Source organism: Laccaria bicolor, genomic scaffold (assembly GCF_000143565.1).
Source record: "Laccaria bicolor S238N-H82 LACBIscaffold_47 genomic scaffold, whole genome shotgun sequence".
NCBI lineage: Eukaryota > Fungi > Basidiomycota > Agaricomycetes > Agaricales > Hydnangiaceae > Laccaria > Laccaria bicolor.
The window spans coordinates 110,548-138,059 of NW_001889918.1; the positions used below are offsets into that span (position 1 = coordinate 110,548).

The 27,512-nt window shown below is 48.5% G+C and overlaps 13 protein-coding genes across 13 annotated transcripts; 10 read left to right on the forward strand and 3 right to left on the reverse strand.

The window, feature by feature from the left end:
• Window positions 1-37: 37 nt before the first annotated feature.
• Window positions 38-721, forward strand: LACBIDRAFT_310619 (uncharacterized protein; the record flags this gene model as incomplete). Its single annotated transcript, XM_001887624.1, has 3 exons — window positions 38-150; window positions 212-601; window positions 661-721. The coding sequence occupies 3 exons, from the start codon at window positions 38-40 to the stop codon at window positions 719-721; spliced, it is 564 nt and encodes a 187-aa protein (XP_001887659.1).
• Window positions 722-1,089: 368 nt separating this feature from the next.
• Window positions 1,090-1,668, forward strand: LACBIDRAFT_310620 (uncharacterized protein; the record flags this gene model as incomplete). Its single annotated transcript, XM_001887625.1, has 3 exons — window positions 1,090-1,152; window positions 1,209-1,383; window positions 1,460-1,668. 3 exons carry the CDS (start codon window positions 1,090-1,092, stop codon window positions 1,666-1,668), a joined length of 447 nt encoding a protein of 148 aa, XP_001887660.1.
• Window positions 1,669-1,872: 204 nt separating this feature from the next.
• FAD12-2 (uncharacterized protein) lies at window positions 1,873-2,174 on the forward strand (the record flags this gene model as incomplete). Its single annotated transcript, XM_001887626.1, has 2 exons — window positions 1,873-2,047; window positions 2,113-2,174. Coding segments are annotated over 2 exons (237 nt in total), but the record flags the coding sequence as incomplete, so codon positions are not given.
• A 2,995-nt stretch (window positions 2,175-5,169) lies between these two features.
• LACBIDRAFT_310621 (uncharacterized protein) lies at window positions 5,170-5,649 on the forward strand. Its single transcript, XM_001887627.1, has 2 exons — window positions 5,170-5,246; window positions 5,299-5,649. Exons 1-2 carry the CDS (start codon window positions 5,229-5,231, stop codon window positions 5,464-5,466), a joined length of 186 nt encoding a protein of 61 aa, XP_001887662.1. The 5' UTR covers window positions 5,170-5,228; the 3' UTR covers window positions 5,467-5,649.
• Window positions 5,650-5,691: 42 nt separating this feature from the next.
• lcc5 (laccase, multicopper oxidase, benzenediol:oxygen oxidorectuctase) lies at window positions 5,692-8,100 on the forward strand (the record flags this gene model as incomplete). Its single annotated transcript, XM_001887628.1, has 15 exons — window positions 5,692-5,814; window positions 5,890-5,948; window positions 6,009-6,063; window positions 6,125-6,193; window positions 6,255-6,402; window positions 6,461-6,530; window positions 6,587-6,603; window positions 6,654-6,681; window positions 6,730-6,928; window positions 6,983-7,507; window positions 7,570-7,590; window positions 7,648-7,796; window positions 7,848-7,875; window positions 7,926-7,989; window positions 8,042-8,100. The coding sequence occupies 15 exons, from the start codon at window positions 5,692-5,694 to the stop codon at window positions 8,098-8,100; spliced, it is 1,614 nt and encodes a 537-aa protein (XP_001887663.1).
• Window positions 8,101-11,137: 3,037 nt separating this feature from the next.
• LACBIDRAFT_310623 (uncharacterized protein) lies at window positions 11,138-12,237 on the forward strand (the record flags this gene model as incomplete). Its single annotated transcript, XM_001887629.1, has 5 exons — window positions 11,138-11,190; window positions 11,245-11,533; window positions 11,588-11,806; window positions 11,914-12,057; window positions 12,112-12,237. 5 exons carry the CDS (start codon window positions 11,138-11,140, stop codon window positions 12,235-12,237), a joined length of 831 nt encoding a protein of 276 aa, XP_001887664.1.
• A 63-nt stretch (window positions 12,238-12,300) lies between these two features.
• LACBIDRAFT_310624 (uncharacterized protein) lies at window positions 12,301-12,681 on the forward strand (the record flags this gene model as incomplete). Its single annotated transcript, XM_001887630.1, has 1 exon — window positions 12,301-12,681. The coding sequence occupies exon 1, from the start codon at window positions 12,388-12,390 to the stop codon at window positions 12,679-12,681; it is 294 nt and encodes a 97-aa protein (XP_001887665.1). The 5' UTR covers window positions 12,301-12,387.
• Window positions 12,682-12,851: 170 nt separating this feature from the next.
• On the reverse strand, window positions 12,852-16,874 carry LACBIDRAFT_333064 (uncharacterized protein; the record flags this gene model as incomplete). The annotated part of the gene is made up of 7 exons (XM_001887697.1): window positions 12,852-13,099; window positions 13,143-13,438; window positions 13,502-13,670; window positions 14,052-15,074; window positions 15,686-15,774; window positions 16,224-16,348; window positions 16,464-16,874. The coding sequence occupies 7 exons, from the start codon at window positions 16,872-16,874 to the stop codon at window positions 12,852-12,854; spliced, it is 2,361 nt and encodes a 786-aa protein (XP_001887732.1).
• An 895-nt stretch (window positions 16,875-17,769) lies between these two features.
• LACBIDRAFT_333065 (uncharacterized protein) lies at window positions 17,770-18,972 on the reverse strand (the record flags this gene model as incomplete). The annotated part of the gene is made up of 5 exons (XM_001887698.1): window positions 17,770-17,951; window positions 18,031-18,162; window positions 18,227-18,247; window positions 18,344-18,360; window positions 18,893-18,972. The coding sequence occupies 5 exons, from the start codon at window positions 18,970-18,972 to the stop codon at window positions 17,770-17,772; spliced, it is 432 nt and encodes a 143-aa protein (XP_001887733.1).
• Window positions 18,973-19,922: 950 nt separating this feature from the next.
• On the forward strand, window positions 19,923-21,019 carry LACBIDRAFT_310627 (uncharacterized protein; the record flags this gene model as incomplete). The annotated part of the gene is made up of 4 exons (XM_001887631.1): window positions 19,923-20,111; window positions 20,240-20,271; window positions 20,326-20,528; window positions 20,586-21,019. 4 exons carry the CDS (start codon window positions 19,923-19,925, stop codon window positions 21,017-21,019), a joined length of 858 nt encoding a protein of 285 aa, XP_001887666.1.
• A 1,654-nt stretch (window positions 21,020-22,673) lies between these two features.
• LACBIDRAFT_333067 (uncharacterized protein) lies at window positions 22,674-24,406 on the reverse strand (the record flags this gene model as incomplete). The annotated part of the gene is made up of 5 exons (XM_001887699.1): window positions 22,674-22,715; window positions 22,869-23,218; window positions 23,283-23,978; window positions 24,084-24,289; window positions 24,342-24,406. The coding sequence occupies 5 exons, from the start codon at window positions 24,404-24,406 to the stop codon at window positions 22,674-22,676; spliced, it is 1,359 nt and encodes a 452-aa protein (XP_001887734.1).
• A 1,295-nt stretch (window positions 24,407-25,701) lies between these two features.
• On the forward strand, window positions 25,702-25,992 carry LACBIDRAFT_310629 (uncharacterized protein; the record flags this gene model as incomplete). Its single annotated transcript, XM_001887632.1, has 1 exon — window positions 25,702-25,992. One exon carries the CDS (start codon window positions 25,702-25,704, stop codon window positions 25,990-25,992), a length of 291 nt encoding a protein of 96 aa, XP_001887667.1.
• Window positions 25,993-26,168: 176 nt separating this feature from the next.
• Window positions 26,169-27,209, forward strand: LACBIDRAFT_310630 (glycoside hydrolase family 72 protein; the record flags this gene model as incomplete). The annotated part of the gene is made up of 3 exons (XM_001887633.1): window positions 26,169-26,443; window positions 26,524-26,904; window positions 26,963-27,209. The coding sequence occupies 3 exons, from the start codon at window positions 26,169-26,171 to the stop codon at window positions 27,207-27,209; spliced, it is 903 nt and encodes a 300-aa protein (XP_001887668.1).
• Between the last annotated feature and the right edge of the window lie 303 nt (window positions 27,210-27,512).

Below are 27,512 nucleotides of genomic sequence, written 5' to 3' on the forward strand. Positions count from 1 at the left end.
AGAACGAAAGAATTGACTTGTGAAGATAGGTACGGACATGCAACACTCACACAAATATACTTGGATAACACATTCTGCCTCTCCCCCTTCCCCCCACCTCAAAATCTACCAAATTAAAAATCAACATCAAAGTCGCTTTTGGGGACAACAGTAAGCCCTCTCCCCTCCCTTCCTCATTCACTCCCTCTACTAACATCCCCTTGCACACCAGACAGCCCCGAAACAACTTAAATCGTCACACGCATCACTCCAACTGCAAACTCTACTCACTCAACAATCAATGCACAATTCAACTAATCGTCGGACATCTGACACTCCACCCACCTGCACAACAGCATCTCCGCTTGCCGCGGCTAGATGACCCCATACCGCGCAACCCACCAATAACGTTCAGACGCGACCTGAAGATAACGGGTAATCAGGCGTTGGTGGGGACATCTTCGACGACGTCTTCTACTAGTCAACAGCTCAAGCCTGTGTCGAGTGAGAGCGTCATCTGTGCAGCCAAACGGCAGAAGCTGATGAGGGTGGGCAGTGTTTCTGATTTCAGAAGCGGGGTACGGCTCAGTGGTGGGTGTAGGTCAGGAGGGCGGACAAGAAGGCAAGCGTCGGCCCTTCTGGCATATCCTCCTTCCTCATTCGAACTAATGACGTCATCAGCTCGTCAAGAAAGTGGCGGTCAATCATAATGGGCTCGCAACACATTAGACCCAATCAGTGATCACTCAGATGACCTCCGATATATACCACGTAGCTTCGGAAAGCGGTTCAATCTGATTGATTTGAATGACGCGACAACGTAGGTACGACAGCCCAATCCAAGGCGCACAAGAGATGTAGAGGGAGAGCAGGACGTTTGTGTTAAAGAGGGGGAACAACTGCCAGACTGATTCCAAAGTGAGTTATAGCAGTTCGTTGCACCGAAGGATAAACCAAAGGCTTATGGTTGATTGAGGAGTTCAGATATTGTATGTTGTCGTCGGTTTTCAGGACATCATCTACGCCTTTTGAATCTCCAGCGATAAACGTCGCGTGAATGGTTGGAAGGGCATACCGATCCACTCGATGGGAATGTCGACGTGTTGCAGGATGAAGAAATGTCTTGGAGTATGGCAGAGGAACACTGGTACTCAAGCACCCATCCGACAACACGTGAGTCTCTTCAGAATGTTTAGAGTGACCCCGGCTGATGTTTTTATGGTTTTAAGGCATTCGCGCTCACCGATAGCAAGATCCACTACCGCACTGAGGACCGCGGAAAGACGTGGGGCTTTTTCCAAGTTCCAGTACCACCCACTCTCGTCACCAACCCGCTGTCGTTCCATTTGGATTCCAAGAAATGGGGTTCCATATTTTCTCATGGAAAGCGTGTAACCGCCAAAGGTGAGGCGCCATTTGCCATGACGAGGTAAGCGTCACTCTCACTTTCTATGACACACAATACAACATAGTATTTCAGACATATTACACAAAAGAAGATTGAGCGACACCCCACTGCTCCTCTCCAAAACCTCGCATTATCAATTCACGCACAGTCGCAAAGACTTCAAATGTGACCCACTCCAAACTCATCTATTGCGTCGAAGGTTTCCGCGTCCTCAGCTCCTCCAGCCACCTCTTCTACAGCACCGACTTCTCCAAGCAAGACCGCAAAGTCGAGGACTTTAGCATTGGGAAGGACGCAAAGGGCGTTATCTGCATTTTTTGGCGGAGGTTCCTGACCCCAAGCTGTCAGCTATCACTTGTTATACGAATGCTCGGAGGGATCGTTAGACAATTGGAAGTCTTCCATGGAAAATATGGTTCGATTTTAGCTCCTGTTTGTCTTATTGATATATGACGCTCTTAACTACAGGATATGTCGTTCGGAAAGTTCGGAATAAGATCATTGGGTTCGAACTTCATTCCATGAGTCCCCCTGATGTACTTCTGAATGACTTTGATATTGATTACTGCACGTCACAACTAATTAGTACCTGCGCGTTACAACTAAATTGGTACCTCTTCGTCCCATATCTCGCATGGCTGACGACACCACACTCATCATGTATGTCACCGATTTTATCATTACACCGTCAAGCAAAATATAATTGAACCTGCTTGTTTAGAAAGCCACCTCATCCATAGAACGAGTCAAGAACTACGTCCCGTACGCACGCTCCACCTTCCCCGGCTTACCAAACTAAAAGACGGCCACTGCCGTGGACTAAATTGTGCGTTTTTCTTTCCAAAGTCATCTCCGGGGTTAAGCTGATGGTCTCCTCTTTTTCTCTCTCTCAAAAATATACTTGCCGTGCATATACCTTCCCTCTTCTCGCTTCTCCAGTACTTGTTGTAGCCCGATAATACTTGGGATAAACCTAACCCTGAGAGCGAGTGCGTTTTGCGAACATGGGCAATCAATCGTTATCATGCCTGGAATATCGACGAAGACGAAGAAGTTCACCAAGGACAGGAGGAAGAGTATGTATATACGCCATTTTACTTATGACGCGAGTGTCACAAACTTACGATCAATCGCCGTATTCTGTTGCAGTGTTGAACTCTCTCGTGGTTGTCAAGTGCGTGTTCTCGTCGTCCTGGCACGTCTAATTTGACCTGTCCGTTTTTCCTACACAGGACTTGTATCCAACTTCCTTGAGATGTCAAAGGGCTTCACAGCCCGGGATCCGACGATTACTACTATCGTCGGAAACTTGGATGGTTTCACATCTACACTTCACGAGCTGTATAGACTCAGGCGGGTTGACTTCCCGCATGTTCAGGGTTCCATTCCGTGCGTGTCACAAGAAGAATCTAACGAGGATCCAATATGTCCACAGGGGCAGAACAACCGCAGGAAGACTCGGTCAGCGAATTGGTTGCCGCTTAACAACGATGTGAGTTACCTGCGCGTTATTGAAATTGAGTTAGCACAGTGCCGGGGGTAATTGGCTCAGGTGTTTCGTTTTGGGCGAGATCTCACTTTACTCATCGATCTAGCATTCAGCCCTCTCTGGGTTTTGCCATACACTTTTGCGAAGCTTTCAGCTAGTGCTTTCTGTGTTCAAGTCGGGATCTATGGTGCAGTGAGTTTCAAACATCTGCCGACGTTGCATCAATTTCAGAGTATCGTAGATCCTTATTCAGCTCACAGAGATGTCACCGCCCGCCTTTCGCGTAACCTTTTCTGGAGTCGGATGTTTGACTTTCACAAATCTCGGGACTGTTGTATCTCAATTGGCTTCTGTGAATAAATGATCTCTGCCGCCTCGGCTCAAATTGAAACTGGTATGTTGTTACATTCGGATTCCGATCGACATGATTATCGTGGTAGCTGTAGGCCAACGCTGGCCCGGGAACTTTACTACCGTCGTAAAGGATGGTCAAATGACAATTGTGTCATAGTATGCCAAGGCACGAGCTTTTGTGACGAACCTTGTGCTCTATTTATTGAGGCCTGCGGCATTGCAGGTACAAGGATTATTTATCGGTATCGTCACAGCCTTCCTTCGTTGTTTTTATTACTGTTGTCCGCCCAGAGTACGCCTACATAAATTGCTTTCTCTATTCATTCATTCACGTTTCTACAGGAGACATGGGTCGAGCTTCAAGCAATCAAACAGTTTCGGAAGATCATTCAACAAAGGTGACATGGAGAAGGCGAGCGTCATGATCGAGCATATTGGATAATCTGAAATGTGATTTTATTGTTAGAATGATAAATATACCAGTATTTCAGGTGGTGGGTTTGTGTATATACAGTGAGTGTGTCGTGGAATTGAGGTGTGCAATGCATGACAAGATCGGAAAGTCAATTGGCCCGGACCCTCAAGGGGCTTGAGGGTAGGTGGCGTAGAGAATCAATGTGAGGTGAAGAATATTTACGCATGCCAATGAGGAATGGAATTTGCCGTTGTTCATGACCTTGTAGACGTCGTCGCGAAAGTTTTGCTCCAGTAACAAATTACAGAACATCGCTTGTCATCTTGGGGTTAGGTACACATCCGTGTTGTAAAATTGGAACTTTGAATTCTGACGTAAACAAGGTGAATTGCTTGTGAAGTACTTAGATGGATTTGCTTTGGATTTGCTGAGTCATCGTCCGTCGGAACGGATTCCGGAAATGATGGCGTCGTTCTCCCGCCACAACATTGCCACAACACCGACGACGACGACCATAGCCATATCCGACAACCTCGTCCACCTCAACGCTGAGTCGGCCACCAAAGGCATCTCAAACAATATCGTCGGTTCACGACAGCACTTTGCGGGAAAGGAGGACCCATTTCACATATGCGCGTTTCTTGAGGCGGCTTTGAGTTTGGATGTGAGCAGGAGTTTGTGCGAAGTGTTTAATGGTCTGAACGTGATTCATTCCATATATACTGATAGTCGGGCCTGATGGCGGAAGCATCTCGCATGCTGGCCTTGTCTGAAGCTGGCACGTGGGAGCAGTTCAAGGCACCGAAGAAAAAGTACAGTTGAAGTGGCCCGAGTGGGGGATTCTTAATGCGGGTTCGCTTGTATTGTTGTGGATTATCCATGCTTCGAGGAGCGTGAACTGAATTGTTTAGAAATCTGTACCCGCCGAACAAAGTTGCAAATGAATCGTGCATGGGCTACCTCCAATGCATGTGTGCATTGAACAGGTATGTCTAGATTCTTCTTCCGTCACGCTACTGCCTGACTCTTTGAAGTGCCCATTCCAAATTTGCAAAGCCAGTCCAAATTTTGTAACCTGGACCCGTCTAACGTTCCTTGTAGATTATACAACACCGTTTTTCCCAATGGATTAGACAACAAATCACAGCTCCCCTTCTCCCTCACCGTCACCAAAACCATTTCTCAAGCAACGACATATCTTGTGTTGTGTTGCATAGATTGCAGACTCAGTTACTGATCCGCAGCCTTCATCCCTGTGCCATAGTAGGGATGGATCGTCCTTCGTCGGTACATCAGCACCCGGTGATCTCGCAAAGCGAGAGTACCCTTCCTCATTGGCCATGTCACCTATCATCCTCGCACCCCACTTCCTCGTTCCTTCGAGACCATCGTCAGCTTTGTGACTCAGTAGACCCTCTTCCCGGGCATCAGTCATCCCATCACTTCTCCCCGCTTCACCGATCTCACCTGAACGACGATCAGCCCGTATACAGCCCCATCATGCAGGAGAACTATTCCCACCACCAACCCAACGACAAGAAAATGCAAAACGACTGTGACTGACTCTTATCGACGGTGACAAAATGCAAGCATCAGTGACAGTAATTCTAATAACGCCTGATTTCCCATGCGTATATTGATTCTTTTGTGCAGCCTGAGGTATCATGGGTAACAGCCCTATCAAGCGGGGCTATTGTCTCGTTTGTCTTCGCCCTTCCGTCTTTCGGACAACATGACACACGCCACGTTGACTGTGATTCACCCGCTAACAAGTCCATGGTTTCAGGCATCGTAGGTCCAAGTCTTCATCTCTCTCTGTGACGTGCTGGCTGCCAGGCCTTTCCTGCTCGAGACCTCGTTTTGACTTACTTATATCCTTCGTTGACCGAACGAACAACTCTCGCTTGCGCTGCTAAGGACCTGCATATTGACCGCCGCTATCTATCTATCTATTGTTTGACGTAGAATGAACCGACAATGGACAAGCTGTTGGACCCACTCGGGTATGCTGCCACAACGTATCCTGGTATTTTTCTGTGCTGACGGATGCGTAGGCATTGCAGCCCCCCTCTAATCCTAAGCGGGTGGGAGACGGTGCAAGCCTTGCTAGTGGCGGATTCTCGACGTCGCGCTCGAATATTGTCGAGAGCGCGGAAGATCTGTACGCAAGTTCGGATGGAATGAGAAATTCAATAAATCTAACGATACGGCGTACACGGAAGAGGAACTCATCCACAAGAATAGCCTAGAGTAGATGATCTACAAATCCCGCTGGTACGTCGCAAACAGTTGTTCATTCGCTCGTACGTCCTCCAGTACCTTTCGTAAACGTTTATAACATTCCATTTTTTGCTACTTCCCAGCGCCGTTCTTGGCGGTACCTCGTCGACGGTTGGGACATTCCCCGGACCTCTTGTTGTTGGCACCAAGGTTGGACATTTTCTTCCCCGGTGAACCTCGAGTTAACGTTAATCCTCAGGGAAGCACATTCTTCTTGAATGTAGCCGATCACCTGACCGACACGACAATGTTGAGAAGCACTAGTATCGTAAGCTTGCTTTATCTTTAGCCCTCTCATTCTACTAAACCGATGTTTTCTTAATCTATAGCATTGGCACGGCATGTTCCAGCATGGCTCCAGCTGGGCAGACGGTCCAGTTGGAGTGACACAGTGCCCCATCGCCCCTGGTAACTCATTTTTAAACCAGTTCTCTGTTCCCGATCAGGCCGGAACCTTTTGGTACCATTCCCACCATTGTACGTTGACCATCGACCTGATGTTCTGCCCTAACTCATCCTCACATTCTCGTTTCAGCCACGCAATATTGCGACGGCTTGAGAGGTGCTTTGGTGGTTTACGATCCTTATGACCCATACAGGCATTTGTTCGTATTTTGTCCAAAATTGGCTGTTTCTCGCATCTACTAACTTTCGCCTATAGGTATGATTTTGATAATGGTAATGGCGCTGTCAATTTCGGGAGATACTTGCTAATTATTCTGAACCAGAATCAACTGTCATTACACTTGCGGACTGGTAAGAATTTTTCGTGCCGAGTCGCCATTTCTAAAATTAAAATTAAAGGTACCATACCCCCGCTCCATCCGCTGGCCTCGTCCCTACAGCAGATTCGACATTGATCAACGGGAAGGGTCGTTATTCTGGCAGACCTACTTCTTCCCTTTCGACCATCAACGTTCAGCACAGCGCGCGCTACCGCTTCCGCTTAGTCTCGATTTCTTGCGACCCCAACTTTACTTTCTCCATTGACGGACATAACATGGCATGTTTCGCATTTCTTTCATCTGAACTGCTCCGTTAATAATGAGACATACAGACCATCATCGAAGTCGACGGCATCAACGTTCAACCGACAACTGTGGACTCCATTCAGATCTTCGCTGGACAGAGATATTCTTTCATTTTGACGGCTGGTTGGCCAGTTGCTAACTACTGGGTACGTGCACTACCTAATCTCGGGCCGCAAGGCTTCTCCGGGGGAGTCAACTCGGCTATTCTCCGCTATTCTGGTGCTCCTAACTTGGATACTACAAATCAGACTACCAGCGTCATTCCCATACTTGAAACCAACCTCCATCCGTTGTCCAACCCAGGCGCTCCAGGAAAGCGAGTTGCTGGAGGTGCTGATGTCAATATCAACCTGAATATCGCGCTTAACTTCACGGAATTTCTATTCACTGTGAACGGGGCGACTTTTCAACCACCTACAGTACCCATTCTTTTACAGATCCTAAGTGGCGCCAAGACCGCACAGGATTTGTTGCCTACTGGAAGTGTATATACCCTTCCTCGCAATAAGGTTGTTGCACTTTCACTGCCTGGAGGCGCGGCCGGAAGTCCCGTACGTGCTCACTTTGTCATCTTTTTTAAAATGAAAATAATATTCAATCAACGATTTCCCAGCATCCCATTCATTTACACGGAGTACGTTTGTGTTTTCTCGGGAATGCCTACTAATGAGCGCAACTTCAACAAAAATAGACCGCCTTTAACGTTGTGCGTAGTGCGGCAAATTCAACTTACAATTATGTAAACCCTGTCCGTCCGGATGTGGTCAGTATAGGAGGAGCTGGAGACAACGTCACCATTCGTTTTACTACGAACAATCCGGGCCCATGGATTTTGCATTGGTGAGAGTGCTTTATTTTCCTATGGATCACGAGCTCTCAAATTTTATTCAGCCACATCGACTGGCATCTCAACCTATATGTCTTTCGATGACTTCCTGGTCAATGGCTTTCACCGATAAGACTTTCTAGCAAATTGGTGGTCGTGTTCGCTCAAGACGTTCCGTCGAACGCTACGTGACTAGCACCTATCCTAGTATGTTCCTTTCGTGTCTAGACCTCTAGTTTTTGATTATATTTTTACACAGCCGCATGGGATAAACTGTGCCCCACCTACGACGCTCTTCCCACTGAATTCTTCACATAATTATACAACCACCGTCCTTGAAAACTGTCCTTAAAACTTGTATCGGACTTGAAGGACAACCTGGTTATATTTTCTACTTACGGTGTATCTACCAACTCTTTTTCTCGTTTTGTATATACTTATGATGTATCAGACGTGTCGCAGTAGAGAAAGGACAACCTACTAATGTTTTTGAAGTATGTAGGAATAGTAAAACTCGGACAACAGTAGGAGGTACTCGTGACATACCTACGTACATCATACTCGTTGCCTCATTTATATAGGATGTGGTAGGGGAAGGTTGGAATATCCGAAGGGGCGTTCAGGAATACAGTGGATCAGCAATGGACATTCACACTGGTGTCATTTATCAGATGGGCGTGTCTATCGAATTTTAGATGGTAATCAACCAGAACCAGTAACGCCAGGTGAATAATTATAATGTCCTCACAAAGATCTTTATTAACGTACAAATTGCTTATCGATACGCTAATTTCGAGCCTCACCCCATACACATCCATCTCTTCGTCTCTGTTCTAGAGGACCATACAGGCGACACCCCCATTGGCATCATAACCTCTTAATGCATTGTCAATACTAAGGAGAAACCCACCCTTTCTCTGATTTCTGGCGCCGACTTCTACGCGCTGCCCAAGTTTTCTCTGGATAGTACCCGCCTGGAATCAATGCTCAAGGCGGACCCACAGGCCTCTCGAATCAGACCCTAGAGTGGAAGAGACAGTATTTCTCTTCGCGTAGTTAGGGATGGTAAGTGCTTGAATCATTTCAATTTGAATTTTCTTAAACACTTGCGTTGCACGTTAGACGTAAACTACGGCCGGTCCAACAGGTACGGACATGGTTCATCTGATCCTAGTTGGCGTTGTGGGACACAAGGACAGTTATTCAAAAATTCGGGGTGATAATGAGGAAGGATGGGTCGCACTAGCATAGGCTAGGGAAGTTTGGGTGGGGGGAGTGAGTAACTCGCAAAGCGCGTTCTCTTACCCACATGATTTATAATTATTCTATCGTGGTTGATTCGCGATTTTGAATTTACAGGTGATCCGAACACTTTGACTTTCGGATGGGGCTGATCATCACCAGTGCGACTTATGGTGGCTTCCGCACGAGTGGTTTCCGTAAACAATGGCAATCGCTTTGAAACCTGAGGGTGAAAGACGTCAGACAAACATTTTCATCATCATGATATGCGACCTTGACACCAAATCAATGCCCAGCACTGAATAAAATTCCCTGCAGCCCTGTCCAAACAGTGCAAATACACACACAGGATCATGCGTGATGAGTGAGGGTCGAATACAAGTTACTGGCGCTCAAATCTTGAGTCTCTGAAGTCCGTGCAACTTCAGGTCTTGGTTTGTCTGCTGAATTTCCTATGTGTAGATGACCCCCATCTCCTCGCTTTGTTGGATGCATGGGGCATGACAGTGCTCATGGTAAGTATTGTCAGGATCACCACATTTTCCAGTTGAGATGTAAGAAGAAGCCTCACCAGAGAAGTGGGTGATGGCTCTGAGACTACAATGCTTTGTGAAGTAGATTTTATAACCCATTATTGGAAAACTTCATCTCAATTTACCAATTCAATCTCAACAAATAGACTTGCTGATGTTTTATTGGATGACATCCTTTCCTAAAGAGTAAAATCAGCCAAGGTAATGCCAGAAACTTGATGAATCGTGGTGTTGGTTTTTGATTGAATTTGAAAATCCTGCTGTGGAGTTCTCGCCAACCTTAGGGGGCAGCAACAGAATAATATAGATAGGGCGCCTCTTGGCTGCATAGCCAGAACAGTTATTTTCCTGGCTAACCATTTTTCTGAGTACATCGATGATCCGGGAGATGAACTTCTCTTCTCAGTGAATTTATTTTAATCAGTGAAGACAGAACGGGATATTCCGAGAGCCGTGTCTCTCCCATTGATGATTGAGGTCGAGTCGGCGGTCCAGGAAATGAAGTTCTGGTGCCAGTTTTAGTTCCGTGAAGGATGGAAAAGGCACTCACATAAAAGACGTAGGATGCTTAAAATGGCACTGGAACTCGATAAGACGACTATCCAAGATACCATTTAATTCTGGGAGGGAGAGAATTCTAAGCCAAAGAATGGCGTGTTCAGAAATTCTGAAAGAAAATTTCGACCTCACTGGAAGGATTTCACTGGTGGTCGAATGTTGAGCAAATTTAGAATGCACAAGGCGAGCTGTCAATGATAGATGAATCGCAAAGAGAGATAACGCATTGTGACCCAGCCGAGCTGATTTAGAAGGCAATTGAGGTCAGGGAGCATCAAGGGTGAGATATTCACTTCGATCCCACCTGACAAAGCGTTCGGGAAAGTGCGATTGGTGGAATCAACTTTGAATTCACGGAGAATTCCCGTGGTATCCGAAGGAAATAAGAAGAAAATGGTCAACGGTCCTAGTTGCCAATGTCGCTCAGATAAGCTGAACAATCACCTTTTTTTTGTTTGCTTTCCTCAATGCCATTTACCGGCGGGAAATGTGTGAGTTTCGCGGAGTTTCAAATAAATTACATCCATATCCGGACAAACCCCTTTTGGTATTTGCGGAAGTATTTTGATGTTGATCGACGATCACAGGTACAGTTCCTCCAACCACCGCGAATTGCCGTGAGCGAATCTGGAGCACAAAAAGGGCATAAACCCACTTCTAATGGCATGAGTTCTAACAACCAAATAAGCCTAGATGGTTAACTTCGTCATTCAGTTTAATGGACCGACTGGGGGCTCATTGCATGGCGATAGACAGCACAGGACATCGAAGATATCATTGATACAAGTGAAGGAAACCAACAGATTGGTCTGCCCGCCCCCTCCTTCAGGGTCAGCTAGGAAGCAAAACCCATTGACCACAGGTCCCAAAAACGCTAAAATTGAGCCATTATAAGTACTCGATGCGCCTCCGGTCCACCTCTTTCCAACCCCGATCCCCTTCCTCCACTTTACGTGATTTGGTCATCATGTCGTCTATTAACAACCACACGGCAAATTCTGAACGCCCTGAACGCAGCCGTAATGCTCGAGCACAAGCCAGACACCGAGCAAAGCGAAAGGCATATATTGACCAGGTAAGCATCAGCACCGTTCCTTTCACCCACACGACGTCGTTGCGTTTTAATCAGCGTCGCCCAGCTCGAACAAACCGTAACAAAGCTCCAAACTGAGCTTGGCTACACTCCAGAGCAGATCGGTGTCCTTCCACCTCACACAGTGAAGATACGCGAGCTCGAGGCAGATCTCTTGAGGGCCCAAGAAGAAAACGAGGAACTCTCGAGGCTCCTCGCAGAAAGCAGAGTGTCGACCGCCGTCATGCGTCAGGACCCATTGACGACGTACCCAGATGGTCGGCGTTGTGACCGAGACTACAAGAGACGTAAGATGGTGGGCCATGCTGTGGAGGGGGTATACATCGTACGGTCGCACTTCTAGTACCACTAATCAATGCTCAAACTTATCGACGCGTAGAGCCCCAGTGAAACTCCAGCCCATATGACGGAACCACTTTCGCGACCACCACCATTGACAATACCCCAGGCAGCCTTGAACCATTACAGCAATATTCCCCCCAACGCCAATCACCACAGTCCTGGGCTAAGCTTATCATTCACCCTGCATGCACCCGCACTGTTCCAAATGCCAAATACACCATCGGGTTCGAGTGCTACTTCAAGTCCCCCATTCTCGGTGAGTATTGTTACTGTTTTACTCCCCATCCACGCGTCCCGACGCTGGCGATAAGAATTTCCTTGGATCCTAGTGATAATTTTTTTCTTGTTCCCCCCCCCCTGTAGCCTGTTCAAATGCAAGCACCCATACACCCCCCAATGGACCAGCGTCCACAGCAACACAACTACACGCTCTCGAACTACACGCAACACCATCCAAACCAATGTCCCGGTATATCTGTCAAGGTGGAGGACAACCCCAGTTATACTGTGAGTCAACAACCTCAACTCGTAATACCTTTCATGAACAATAGGCATTTACAGCCGGGAAACCACCATTCCTCTCTACAGTACTCCTATTCGCATGGCCATCCTCACGACCACACTATGGATTGGAACACGTACTTGGATGGCCACAATTACACAGATAGCGTCTTTTGTTTTGTGTAGTAGGAGCGGCTTCTAAAATTACTATACCCTGCTTACCGTACCCTTTTCCTTGGTAATAGTACATAGGCTAGAAAGAAATGATAGACCCAACGACAATACATGTACATCCGGAAATGATTTTTTTGTGCACAAGTGTGGTAGGTGCATGAGATGATAGAATGTTTATGTGGGAGGGGTATCACGGATAGCAAGGAGCATGCAATGATAGTGACGATGACGACGAATGAGTGGGAAAAAAAAAAGAAAGAGAAAAACGCAACCAAACTCAATATCAAGCCCCATCCTCCTCCTTCATCCACCCGCCTCCACTCAGTCCGCCATGGCTACTGCTGCTGCTGCTATTCGCCTCGGCAGCATCCACAGCCTCCAACAGCTCCGCCTCTACAACCCCATCTGCATCAACCAAATCTGACCCCCACCACCAGTCGCTTCAACCGCACCTAGAATCTCAGCCTCAGCCTCAGCTTCCGCATCCGCATCAGCATCAGCGTCCGTCTCATCCACCTCCATCCCAAGTGTGGGTGATATCGCCACACCCAACGGGGATTTTTTGTTTGCTGGCATCGTCCTTCTCGCTCCTGATGGAGTGCTTCTTCCAGCTGGCGGACTTCTTCCTACGACAGGGGTACTTCTCCCTCCACCACGCGCGGGCGTGCTCCTCCCCCGCCCGCAGGCGTGTTCCTCCCACCAGTGCTGCTCTTCCCTCCAGCGGCAGTAGCACCGTTTTTCTTCACACCCGCCCGACTCCTCCTCCCAACATTCAAAAGCGGCAACTGCTCCGAATCGCCATCCTCCCCCTCATGCTTTTGTTCACGTTCATGTTCAGCATCCTCCTCCTCCCCTTCGTCCTCCTCAAACACAGCTACGGAAGGCAGAGGCCTACGGTTTGGACTTGCACCACCTACTTGTGTAATCGTCGTTCAAGTACGATGAACGCACTGGAGCCTGTGTTTGCGCGTGCGGCTGGGCTTGCGACGGCTCCCTCCCCAGAATCTGCGATTGGGATTGCGAGGGCTGCGAGAAACTTCCATGATGTGTGAGAACCGTATCCATCCTATGTATCGATCGATCCGAGCCTTGAGAGAGCGGAAGTTGTGACATCGACCCCCCTCGCGAAGGCTGCTGCTGGCGCATGACCGCCATTTGTTGTTGCGTCTCCAGGGTTCCTCGCCTCTCGACGTGTTTCATTTTCTTCCTACACCTAGATGTGGTGTTTTGTTAGTTAAAAACGTGACGTAGAAAGATGAAAGAAAGGGAGACTTACCGATCGCAAACAGTCCCAGGACCCATCGGCCCAGGGCCCCATTTTTCAACGCATTTGTTGTCTTTATACCGTCCTGGGAGACCGCATTGTCGACTGATCCTATGGCCTTGGGCGTTTGTGGCTGGAAAGACTTGGGCGGGCGGATCGACGATTGGTGCGTCAATTGGGCCTTGAAAATTATTCGGTTAGTATGCAGAGGTGGCAGAGTGAAAGGAAAAGGGAAGAAGAGTTGTGTGAGAAAGTCGGAGACAAGAAATAAGAAAGGATGGCGGGCAAGACGTAAGTTGAATGGATGTCAGAGACACATACAAAGAAGGAAGAACATTGAAACAGTGAAGGACTTCCAAAGGCGAAGAGCGAGGAGAGGAGAATGAAATGAGAAAAGAAAAAGTAAGGCTGTCGGGAGAGCGGTAAAGCGCAAGCAGGAAGCTTCTGATATCTGTCACCAAAAGAGTTGGAAGCAAGACGTGAAATTTGCCAGATGCAAGAGAACGGACAGATGATGTCCGTTCCTCGACAAGACGATCCAAAGGCCAGAAGGAACACTCACCTCCTACTATTCCTCCAGGCCTCGCAGTCAGCGCACACACACTCCCCCCACCGCCAATACTACTCCCACTAACCGAATACTTTGGCTTCTTCATGGGTGCACCCATAACGACCAGAGCAAAGACATGAGTCTGATACTGCTGAACCTGACCCGGCTGAACAAGTGGACCAGGTTGCGTTCCTGACTGTTGCTGCAATCCCACGTCCTTCCTCGGTATATACTGATTAGCCGGATATGCATACCCAGCAACTTCTTGTGCTTGTTGACCTTGATAAACGTGTACGCGCCCACTGCCCTCCTCGGCGTGTCTTCGTGAGTGGTGGCTCCACAGATGCGGGGACCCATTTTGAGATTTGGTTGTAGTTGGTAAAGGAAGACTCGCTATATGCGGTGGTTGTTGTGATTGTTGATTCGCAGCGATGCCGTTGATGGCGTCGGCTGTAGTGGCTTCAAGGAGCATCTCATCAACGTCCAACGAAGCGCTGCTAGAGCGACTTGAAGACCTTGAATGGGGTCTATGCGAATGTGCATGATGAGGATGGTGTTGTTGATGGCAATGGAGATGTGAATGTGACGAAGGGAGGGTGTGTGGGTGCGGTTTGTGGTGATGGCCGGGGGACATGCTGATTCTAGGAGCGGACGCGGTAGGGGGCGGGTATCCATGCTGCTCCAGATGGATATGCTGAGCCGAGGGAGGAGGACGTAAGAGAAGTGCGCTCATTGAAATCAAGGTGTGGTACTTACCAAGTCGGAATAAGACATCCCCGGTTCTCCATTCCCGCAGGATCGTTTTGATGGCGGGTGGGTGTATTTGCTTTCTATGCTTGGCGTGCGCGCTCTGCGGGATGTTGTCGTGGTTGATGAAGAAGTGGTAGGGGGTGGTAAAGCAGGAAAAGGGGTCCTTATAGCATGTCTCCTCGGTGGTTGAGAAGTCGGCGGTGGTGGAGGCGCCATGGAGGATGTACCCTGCAACGGAGTACCAATAAATCCCAAAGTCATAAATCCTCCCAAACGCCTCGCTTCCTGATTACGCAAGTCAGCCATCTGCAGCCAATGATTGAGTTGCATCCAATTCTCCAAGACGGCCCTTCTCCTTGACTCCGCTTCGTCCCTTGCTATCTCCGCCCTCTGTACTCGCTTCGCCGACAATTCAAACGAGGGCGACGACGACGACGCATCCGTTAGCGCTTGCAAAAGCCGCTCAGCCTTTTCCGCGTGTTTCCTCGTATTCGTCAATTCCTTCTTCACGCCTCGTTCTCCGTATACGTCTCCGTCAACAACGTCGACAGTTGCAGGTTTGAACTTGCATTCCTAGTCGTCGTCAGCGTATTTGCATTGGTAGGCACAGTATCTTGCGGGGAAGCAGACACGGGGTAGCTGATGAAGATGATGCAAGGTGGCAAAGGGAAAGTGGAGAAGAGCCAGCAGTGGCGAAACAAGGGATTGACAAGGTTGTTAAAGCTGTTCAACGCCATAACGACGTCAAACAAGGAAGGTGGTGGATGAACGAAGCAGAGTGGTGGAGAGGAGCCAGCGCCGGCGCCAAACGAAGCAGGTTGGGGTACACTGACATGGCACCGGCACTACAGCTACTGTCAGTCCTGCAAAAGCTGGTTGTGGAGGGATTCACTCACCAGGTCCCCAAACCTCCTTCAAGAACAAGTTGAACCTCTCACACCCCTTTTGGAGGGAGGAAAGGTCGTCGTGATTGTTATCAGCAAGTCTAGATAACAGACAATAGTGATCATGATGGAAGTGCAATAGATATGATTTGAAACATACCAATTACAAGATACTGGTGGAATAGTGGAGACAGAGACTGTAAAAGAACGTTAATAGCAACAAGAATGGAAGGGAACGAAGGGGAAGTGTGTGGAGACGAAGGAAACAGCGTGGGTGGGAACACGTTATTTAGGGTTAGTTCTAGTATGAAGAATGACATCAGACCAGAAGCGCGCAGCGTCTATCCAATGCTGCCTCTATCTCCCTACACGTCTCCCAACTGATTTCAACCTCGTGTATGAAATCGCACAAAATTTTGTACAATGGGCTGGATATATATTATATGTATCACGAAATAAAAAGGATAATTGCCAGGTTCCTATGTGCGTGCAAACTCAATAAGGGTTAGGTTCGTGTTTCCATCTCTCCACAGTGCCGGCTCGCCCTCACGATCTCGATGAACTCATGCACCAAAGGCCCGAGCAATCTTTGACGGATCGAAAAAGCGGAGGGTTTAGCATAGAGTTCCACGACATGAGGCGGTAAAGTGAAGGGATGAGGAAGGGGCGGAGTGGCTCTACGATGTCAGAGATTTCAATAGAATTTTGGTGACAGTGAGAGAGAGAGCAAGACGACGCACCATTGAGGGACCGGCCTGACCCAGTACGGGGGCTTCCTGGTTCCCAAAACCTTCTGCACTGCCCGTATAAGCTCCAGATCCGTGCCCCGCTCCAACTCCACCAGCGTTGCATTCGACGTGACGATGATAGCGGTGCATCCGATATTGCGCTTGCCGTTGTAGGGCACGAGGCCAAGTCGACACGTCCTGGGTAGTCGGCTTCGGACTTCCATGATGGTCTGGAATTGGCGGTTATCCTGGTTCATGTCAAGCGCGAATTTGTGTCGGTCCGCCCACTCGTCTTGTCTCTCTGGAGGAAAAGGGAAGGCGAGAACTGTTAGGCGCACACGCTTCCCAGATCGAGGGTCGCCAGTGTTCATTAAAGCCGGCACTTCACCCATGTCCCTGAGCGTCAGAGGTGGCCGTGGTTGTTTCGGTGCTTTCGGTTTCTTGAGAACATTGGTGTTCTTTGTGTCGTCCATAGCCTTATCCCTGTAAACATTCAGTTATGAAACCAAAAAATTGAGTCTTTAAGAGACCTACATCGTATAGCTGTGTTATAGCTTAAAGCTTTGAACAGAACATGTTGGATGGGAGTTTAATGTCGCTCATATACCCACGTGCACGTGCCACCACATCAAGGTTTCAACAGATCGCATTGTTTTCCGGAGTCCGTGAACGTTACCACTTGTATTGTTATTTTTTTTGGTAGGATAGATACACATTGATCGGCATCCTTTTCCTTCAGTTGCACAAGAAACCGCCTGAGCCAAGCAAATACATGTTTTGTTCTGCCTCATCACTGACTCGGAATGAACAATGGAAGGTGACTCGAAGTTCAAGTTCCCCTTCAAGTTGAATGTTTTTTGTCTTGCTGGTTGGGATGCGTTCTTACTCTTCATTTTAATTCCAAACGGAACAATACATGTCTGGTTCTATCTTATTCTTGTCAACGAACAATTTGATTCGTTGTTCTCCCTGAACACTAAGTAAAAATAACTCATTGTTGGTTAGGTACACATCTTTGTTCTTTACGTTATGCCGAACGAAGCAAATACAAATCTTGTTGTGGTATTCTTCAAACCGTTGAGAACCGGTCATACACTCAGTTGATTCTTAGACGTAGAACTCAATCCCCACTGGCATATTGGAAACTGATTGGAAATGCACGAAGAGCGGAAAGCGAGTGCATATGCTTGGCACAACAAAAAGGACCGGTTATAGACAGCCTTTTGTAAAATAAGGCAGATACATGCTCAAAATATCGCAACAAAAATTTCCGTACTCGTCTGGTTTATTTGAAAGAAAAGGTAACCACTATAAGCATCGTGGACTCGTGGCATTTCTCGTCCTCCATCGTTCGCTCACAACTCTCATTCAGAAACTTGATAAGTGTGCCATAAAATCCTTAAGTTCAGAGAATTTAATCATTACTATTTGTCGCTGTTTATCGACACCCCATATTTGCTTGGCAGGGTGGCATTGCGGTTTCAACCCAGACAACGACGACAACCACCGTCCAGCCTCGATTCCACGGGTACGACACGCGGCTCGAACGACTGACATCGACGCTTCAGAAAGTCAGCAAGAAGACAGTTGAGATACCGGATTGGCTTGATTACAAGTAGGGCTGCGCACCGTCCCCGTCATAGACGGGTCGACGGACGGGTCTGACGGGCAATTGTCCGTCTCCGTTTGGACCTGCAGAACACCCGTTTTCATCCGTCACATGACGGCCGTAACGGCCGTCAGACGGGTCATCGACATATTCTATTATTTCCTCGTAATTAGCTGTACTATCTTTTGATTGTGTCAAAAGTGTCTTATTATTTACCTTTTGCAAGCTCTATCTCAGCTACATGTGGTTCAAATGCAGCTCGAAAACAATTAGAAACAGCCTAATGGTGCTGACTCATCGCAATTGAAACCCCGCGAAATGTCTGTTACACACCTTGAGGTTGCAATTTGCTTTTTGAAGGTGCAAATCTTTCTTATTTGTGCTCAATAATTCTTTTTACTTTTTCCAGGTACCGAAAAAGTGTGAAAAAAATGAATTACATCGAAAGGTGGGCAAAACGGCCGTCTAACCCGTTTACGGCCGTTTTTGACCCGTCCGCTTCCGTTCTGACTTTCGAAGTGCAAATTTACGGCCGTTAATCGACGGCCGTCCCCGTCAAACGGACGGTGCGCAGCCCTAATTACAAGAGCCACCCGTTCTGGTGATCGAGAGACAGGTGAGTCTGGTGCGCGGACCTTGGAAGGTGTGCTGCTAATCGTGAGCTGAAGGTCGGCTGTACAGATCGCTATTTATCAAGTGTGAATGGAAAAGATCATCCACGACGTCAGAGTGCGAACTGAACATTCTGTTTTGTTCGAATTGTGAGTCACTGTAGTGCCTGCTAGATCTATTTCTTACAGCTCCTTTTCTTAACGGCTACAGCAAGACATTTTATCCGTATGCTGTCACTCCCTCTTTTGACCAAGCCAGACTCTTACATACCCGCAGCCCTTCTTCCACTCAGCTAGCCAAATGTGGTTGACGCCTTTACGCAAGTACGAGGAGCTCGATTGTAAAAACATGACGCCGAGTCGCGTCCACCGTAAAAGGCCCTAGCAAAAGCAGCGGTGGCAGTGGCATAGCAGCCGCATCTATCGCATCACAACTCTCCTCATCGCAACAAACCTCGCAAACGCTCTAAATAACAGATTCAGAGACTCGGACACGGTGCCCGTTTCCCAACAGTGGATGCTGCAGCACGCATAGAAGGAGTTCTAGTTGTTCAGTTCAATGGACTCGGGGGACGTAGTGCGGTTTTGAGTTTAGAGGATATATGTGGTTGGTGTGTGCATAGGAGGATAAAATACTCGATGCTGCGCTCGAATACTGAGGAGAGGACCAAGGATCTGTGAATAACGCAGGTAAGGATTGGCCTTTTGACGGGAAAAGGAGAGGGCGTACGTGGGACCAGTTAGACGATTGAGGGGAGATAAAAGGCAACGAGAGCCTGTAAAGGTGGAATCTCCAATTTAACTATCGATGCTGCTTCCCTCAATCATCGGACTTCCCCACCCTCCCACTAATGAAGTATACGAAGATGAAAATGCGGACTGGCGATTTGTGTCGAATCGCAGAAATCGGTGCGGGTGGGCGACAGCGCAAGCCTTGCTGGGTGCGGATTCTCGACGTCGCGCTTGAATATTGTCGAGAGCGCAGAAGATCTATACAACTCAGGGCAGTGACACCATTGTCCAAGGACTCTGAATGAAAAGGCGCGACATAAACTGAAAAAGCGGAACAAAGACCTTTGGTCTTGACCACAAGGCTGATGAAAGCATCGCCATCTGGGAGAGTCGGTGGGCCAGCTGAACTTTTTCAATGCATTGGTACGTCATAATGTCACGGACATGCACAGCCATCAATCCCTGATTTCACTTACGTGTTGTACCCTAAGAAACTATCCTATTAAAGGCGCCTCATTTTTGGAGACCGTTTCACATTTCCCCCACTCTGACGCCAGCGTTTTCGAACGATGCAACACGCCACCTGCACTAAGATTCGTGTTAGGTCGCCCTCAAATGCTCGCGTCATTTTCCACGGTGTCGTTCTAGACATCCTACCGATGGTGACCCGACGGTTGGACACCGAGGAGAGGAGTCTGATTTCACCAGGCCATGTGTATGTTTGGGAGGAACGGGGACCACACGCTGAACTGACAGGAGTGAGTTTGCATGATGCAAGTATGAAACTCGATATTGACGAATGTTGTGTTCCAGGTTGGTATTGAGCGATGAACAGACGGTAGGTTGGGTTGCCTTTTCCATGATGCAAAGTGATCACGACTCATAGGTATTCGATGGGGGCCGTCGAGAGTCCGAGAGGTAATCAAGCATCATCTTTAGCACCTGCGCCACTTCATGTTTGCTTTTATCCAGGGTTTCTTATTCTACCATGAGAAACAAGAATCAGGTCACTTCTATTCAGACAGCCTGTACGACCTGCCACTCCGCGTGTTGTTGGCCCCCTTCTCACTCACCCCCCTTTTCTCCCTCAAGCGATTATTCTCGGACAATTCTCATAAAGCAAACATACACAGTGTTCGTGGACACACCAAGGGGACAACGGAAATGGCACCTCAGTGAGTAAAAATAGGCACAGGGATGTCCCTATTTGATACATTTAATTTCGTTCACAGTCGCCTATTTCACTGAGGAATCCCTTGATAGACTGCGATCTATCGAAGACATTCCTGAGTTGGCGTCATTGCGCGTACCTCATGGGAAGTACAAAAGTGCAAGATCTGCCAAAGGCAGGCCTGATCATATCTTCAACCCTGAGAGCGAAAGCCGGGAATTCTCGCGATTGGAGTATGTCCCGTACACGCCTAACCCCAGGAGTGCTTCTGACAATCCAGAGCCACCGGCGACTAACCGACCTTCAACATGGATTGATCTGCCATTGAGGGATCACAAGGGATCCACAAAGAGCGGCTCTGCAAGTTCTGCCTCAGATGACAATCCCAACCGCTTGGCGCCCCTAACTTATTTAGAAAATATTCCTCCACCTCGACGTCATCCCATGGATGAGAAGGCTTTGATGCTTTTTCAAGCGTATGGCTTATGGGTTTGATTGTTGTGTTAATTCCTTATACCCATTGCTACGACATTGAATAACACATATCTGATGGAAGGCTGAACAAGGGCATCAGGGTGATTTGGTAGATTGTTTGAATCTGAATATCAGTACCTGCTACACGACTAACTACTAACGTGAATTAGGCAACGGAGATGAAGAAGCCCGCCCAGAATTGGCCCAAAACGCATGTCGCCAAGCTCACTGCGAACGCACAACATTCATGACGCCTAAGGGTCGCGAACTGGATGTGAGCATTGAATACCATTGTACTTACTTGTCTTGTTCAATGTGTTGGCAAACAAAATCTTCGGTGCATTACATATTTGGAGCATCGAACCTTCTGAATCTTTCGAAAAAGTAAGTCTTGGAAGTAAACATTCCGTGGTCAAAAACTCACGTGAACTCTCTGCGCCGCACGCCGGAACAACGCCAGTTCTATTCTACCTCGCAAATAGGTGGCGCCTTGCTCCGAGGATGTTACACATTCGCAACGTGGTGGATAGGAATGGTACTAGAGCCAGTGGAGTTTTTTTAAATAAGGTGTGTTTAGTCCTCGTTCTCGATACTCTCGTTCCTGTCAGTTTTCAACTATGTAACCTCCGTCAGGCATGTTGAACTATCCTCGAGGCGTTCAAAGTGTCGCTGTTCGCAAGCTGTATGCGACGTACCGACGGGACTGTCCGGTTTGTCTATAGCCTAGCACCCCCATTTCCAAATTTTTTGTCCGGATCGGTATTGGATCGGTATCTACCATTTAGCAGCATTTTCAGGGGTCCTCATCAGACATCCCAATACATTTCTCGGCGTTTTTGATCCTCGATGACCTCAATTTTATCTCTTGAAATTCGAAGGCCCAAACCAGGATTTTTTTCCACCTATGATTGCATGTGTAAGTATGGTCGAACTCTTTAAATTTCCGAACTTTTACCACTGGAGCTACACTACCTGCTTCGTTCCGGTAGCAAAAGGAATTTAAGAATTGAGAAGTTGAAGAAGACATCTTTCGACGGTCTCCGCAATGCGATCCATGGGGAAATTACTGAAAGGAACGTACAGCGTTAGACGCTCCAGCAACAACCGACCCCAATGCAAACCCTCCAAAACGACTTGGTTTACGATGTTCAACTTGTCCGAGCGTAGATTAAGAGCTCAAGTCATCGCGTGCAATGCGGTACAATTCGCCAAGCTTCTGATGACGCTAAATTCCCCTCCCTGCATGAAGATCAGTTGTGATGAGAAGACCGCCTCGACAATTGCTCGACAATATGGTGTAGCTACTGAATGATATGCTGTGAATAAAGCTTCGGATATCTGATCGATGAAAACGCATGTGAAGAATTTCAGCACCTTATGTTGGAAGCTATACGAAAAGATGGGCACGTATCACTGAAAAAATAGGTGAACATAGGTTTGACTTACATAAAGACCGCATTTTTAGACATTCACGTTCAATTTCAGCAAGCCAAATTGGAATCCGTACTAGGATAAAGATTTGGACGAAAATTGTATTAGAATCGCGCTATATTTTACATTATAGAAAGTCCAAGACCCAACTCAATCATAAAGTGCCGAACAAAAAAGTCCGATTCAGATAGGAACGAAGTCGAAAATGTCCAAAATAGAATGGAATGTCAACGGATATGAAATCCTAAGCACCGATGACATTCGTCATCTTCAATACGATCCTGGCCTACTAAAAGAATGTCCAAGCAAGTGAACATGAGCCAAAAACGAGGGAGACAGATGTGGGAGTGACAGTGGGCGCTGAGCCATCGGGGTGGACAGTAGAAGAGCACAAAAAATCACGTCAGAGAGATTTAAATGCCATCAAAACGATACGCACATCAACGTCAGGAACGCCAGAAAGTTTGGGCGTTTCATCGACAGGTGGTACAGAAGGGAGGACAGACGCCGCGGGAGAGTCGGGCACAGGAACAGGTGGGACATCAGATGATGTGGGGCCTTTTACAGGTGCGCTGCTAATGTTGGGCATGGGGACGCCAGTGGGGACTGCGGAATTAATTGGTGCGGGAGAGTTGGGAGCAGGGATGGGTTGTGAAAGTCCAGTTGGGGTTGGGTCGTTAACGGGAGGGAGGGAAGAAGAAGAGGGGGGAACGGACGCTGATTGAACAACGTATGGCAGATCTGTTGGCGCTGAGCCGTCGACGGGCGCAGATTGTGGAAGTGGAGGACCTTAGGGTGGGGTTAGTTCAAAGTCAGATGGCGCGGGTAGCGTTGAGCCGTTGAAGGACGGGACGGAGGACGCAAGAGGGCTGCTCGGTTCTCCGTGGTTGGGAGCAGGGTCCCCTTGTAGAAGCCCAGTTGGAGGCATCAGCGGAGGCAAGAGAGGTGAGAGAAGGTAGAGGTTGTGAGCCGTCGGTGGGCGGTGGGCCAATGGCGGGGGAAATTGAAGAGGCAGAAGCGTTGGGCGGGGGAGCGACGGATGCGTTGGTACTGAGGCACCGTATTGAGATTGCCAGGGTGGGGAGGGAGGGTGCTGGAATAGAAATAAGGACATTAACGTCGCGAGATCGAATATTTCTACTCACATCTTGATGTGCATCAGGGCCCGCAGGATGTTTTGTTGCAGAACCACTGTGTGGTGCGTCATCTGGCGTCTGAAGCTCTATGGATCCAGAAATAGGGCCAGAAGGAGGTGCGGAGGGAAGACTAGATCCTGCGAAGTAGTTTGGAGCGGGGACATTTTGCGGAAGGTCATTTGGTGAGGTTCCAGGTCGGTCGGTCGGCGATGAGCTGAGTGACGGAGGATAAGGGGTGATAGGCGTTCCAGAAACCTTGAGTGCAGGATTTTGTGGCGCGTTTGAAGCTGGTCCATTGGGAGATAGTTTTTGTCGGACCGTTGGCTGGCGGGAGTGATGGGGAGACCGATGCCAGCGTGGGATCCTGAGGTGCAGGAGCGCCTTCAAGTTGAGGGGAATTTCTGCTAGTGGACCTGTTGGAGGGTTTTGCACAGAACCGCCTTGTGGAAGACCAGTCGGAGCTGCACTTCCTCAAGAACGCGAGCTGCGACAGAAGATGGGCCATAGTAGGGCCATACGTCGGCAGGTGGCGATGAACCATCGAGAGATTTGGGAACGGCATAACCCTGCGCTGTACCAGTCACTGGAACAGATGTTCTGCGCTGGCGAGTACTTTGGCTCTCGACTACCCTGAGGCGGCGTGTTTTTCCGCTGGAAACTTCTGCGGAAGGTCGGTCGAAGCTGGATCATCGATGGGAGGGGTGAAAGAGAATGAAGAGGGGTGCTGAAAGAAGGTGTAAGAAATAAAAATTTAAATCAAGTCGAAGTTTACGTACCGTATCTGGAGTGACGTTTTTTGCGGGAGGTTGTCCTGATAGAAGTTGATTTGGTGTTGAGCCATTCACGGGCGTGCTAGAAGAAAAGGCGGTTGGGCGCTAAACGCAATTGTAAGTAACTTTTAAGCGATATCTTTCAATTTACGTACCCCGTCAGAACACGAGGTAGTTGGCACGGGAATACTTAAGGACCGGCATTCGCGAGGTGAATTGCACCCATTGCGAAAGCAATCAGTTTGAACCAATAGCCCTTTTTGAGATTGAAAGACAGCAAAACGAGAGAAAGGGGTTGGATTCAGTGAACCACTGGACATTCATTTTATACCGAATCACTGCGTAAACTTCCAGCCGCAGCTCGACTGTGTACAGAAAGAAAACTACCAGTAGTCATATGCACGCCAATTCTTGGCAGTGTGAAACACAATGGGTATCGCACGACGATAAGGGTTGGCTAAGGGTTGCGGGTAGAAACGATACAACATGGTGAAAAACGGGGAAGCACTCACGAATTTTGATCCGTTCGTCGTTCCAAAAAAGAGTGATGAGAGTGCGTCCCATCATAAGTCGGCCAATCTACAATCGTAATGTGCATATCCGAAGGCATCAGCTACTGCGGGGGCAGGACTAGTTAAGTACACGCACGTTTTGCCATATCCAGGATACTAACCCCAAACAGAAACTTGTCCGGAGCTGCGGCTCGAAAGTTCTAGGACACTCTCAATGTAGCCATAATCGGAGGGCGCGCGAGGACTCGTAGAAGGCTTGAGTGGTCAGTGAGCCACAAACTGAAACCCCGAAGGTTGAAAGTTTTCATCATTGTCCGTCGCCGTTGCGTTGGGTTGAGGTTGGTATCATAAAAGTCCTTGATTCGTACAAGAAAGTAGTATATTGAATTGAGTAATATGAAAATCACCTAATACTTTTGAAAACATTGGTTTTATGACGAGCATTACTTGGATGAGGAGAGGTGGAGAAGGAACGTAAACAAGTCACGCGACTTACGGGCCGAGTTGCTGCCGCCTAACCCACGCGTTGACAGTTGTCGATTCGCGCACAGCAGCCTGAGCAAAGATGAAGCCAAGATGAAGCCCACTCCGACCTCATCGACAAGCTTTCGACAAGCCCCATGCCCTCTCCTCCAACCGCCTCTTTTCCAGCACCGATTTCTTCAAGCAAGACCGCAAAGTCGAGGATCTCAACATTGAGCTTGAAGAACTCAAAGGGCGTTATTGCCTGGTTATAGCCTCGTCGAGGGGATAATGTTGTTACAAAGGCGAAGAATGTCGGTGGGGCGAGTGTGACGATGGTACATTGCTCTCATTCTGTCGCCCGTTCCTCGTCTAATCATTTACACGCAGAAATGGACCTTGCTTTGCTCCACGACGAGGGCAAATCCATCACCTGCAACGCCGCTGATACCGACCTTTCCTCACTCCACCTCCACTCCGTCACGACCCGACACAACTATGGCCGCATCTTCTCGTCACCAGCTCCCGGTTTTGCCATGGGAGCTGGATCGATAGGCGAGAGTTTCTTGCCGTACGAGGAAAGCGAAACAATTATCAGCACAGACGCCGGCGTTACGTGGCAGATGGACGAGACACGCATAAGTACGAGTTTGGCGATAAGGGGAGCAACCTGGTGGTGGTGAATGACGGGGACGGGATGGACAATCTGCGACGTTCTCTTGATTTGGGTAATTCATGGTATGTTCGCCTCCCTCGTTTGTCCTATGAAATCCTAACATTCCCAACAGAGTGAAATATGAGTTTGGCATCGAATTCCGAGCAAGGGCGCTTATGAGCCCCGACCGACTCGACCTCGAAGATGATCACCTTCCAGGTCGAATCGTTCAAGATCCAGACAAGGAAGTGTAGTAGTGGTGACACGTTTTGTTCTCACTCGAGCCTTCTTGCACCGAACCCACACTTTTTCCCTCAACATGAAGTCGTTCGGGGATCCTGCCCTCATTTCCTCGTCCTAATCCCCTCCTGGCGTACAACGTGGACGCTGTTTTACAAGTCTCTCGCACAGGCCGATCCCTCCATACAGCGCGGACGGATCAAGGTCTTATATCAAGCGTGTAGCGTGCCAACGACAAGGTCTCTTCCTCTTCATCACCCTCTCGCTTAGTGCTCACTTCTTATAGGCATTGTCATTGATACCTCTGCTAAAAACGCAGTTCGCCTGTGTGGTCTACCTACCTTTTGGATCAATACCTCGTTACCATCGACGCCTACAGCAAGTACGACAACGTCCTGGCATTCAATTCAACGTCGGAAACGGGTTCATCAACAGCTCATCCAACACACCAACGTCGCTCCTTTCGTAAAAGCAGCTTCTTGAGACCTCAAGCTCAAGGCCTAGCTGTAATCCATTCCGTTCTTTTCCTTCGCGTCCCTCTCACATTCTCCCCCATCAGCACCGCCAAAAAGTCCAATTTTCTCATCGGCTACGCAGCCATCGACGGCGCGGACAACTTCCCAGACTGGGTAATTCCTCAAACACCAACTCTGGGTCAACCGGGATCGACCGGGATCGACCTCTGTAACCTCAACAACTAGTTAGTATTCCACCTCTTCCCCATCCTCCGCTCTCCATTGACACGCCACACGTCACAGCGAGTGGTGCGGCAATTCCACCTTCGCAGGCTCCTACCCCGACACCAAAAACAACTTCGCCGGGTACAACGTCGCAGCCTACTTTTCTGAGTATGGCTGTGTCCCTCCCCGGTGCCCGCCCCTGGTTAGAAGTGGGCGCCCTTTTCTCATCCAACGTGTCTCCCGTCTGGTATGGGGCATCGCCTTCTCCTATTTTTCCAGCAGCCAGCGCAGGAGGTCAATTCGGCATAATCACATTGTCATCTGACAACAAGACCATCTCGACCTTTACCAACTTCGCCACTCAATACGGCGCTGCTGCTGCTCACAACTCTCCTGCTCAAGCTTCGGTTGTGGACACTGCCTTCCTTCCCCGCGTACCCAATGCAAAACAGCACGTTCATGGGATCGACTACTTTACCTGCCACCCCCAACTTGGCGGCTTGCCAATGTTTGGAGAGTGCTTTGAGCTGCCAGTTCATCCCTGTTGTTGGTGGTTATACGGTTGTTGCTGGGCAGTTGATCAATACCGCTTGTGGGCTGCTCGAGTGGAACGTGCTCCGATATTGCC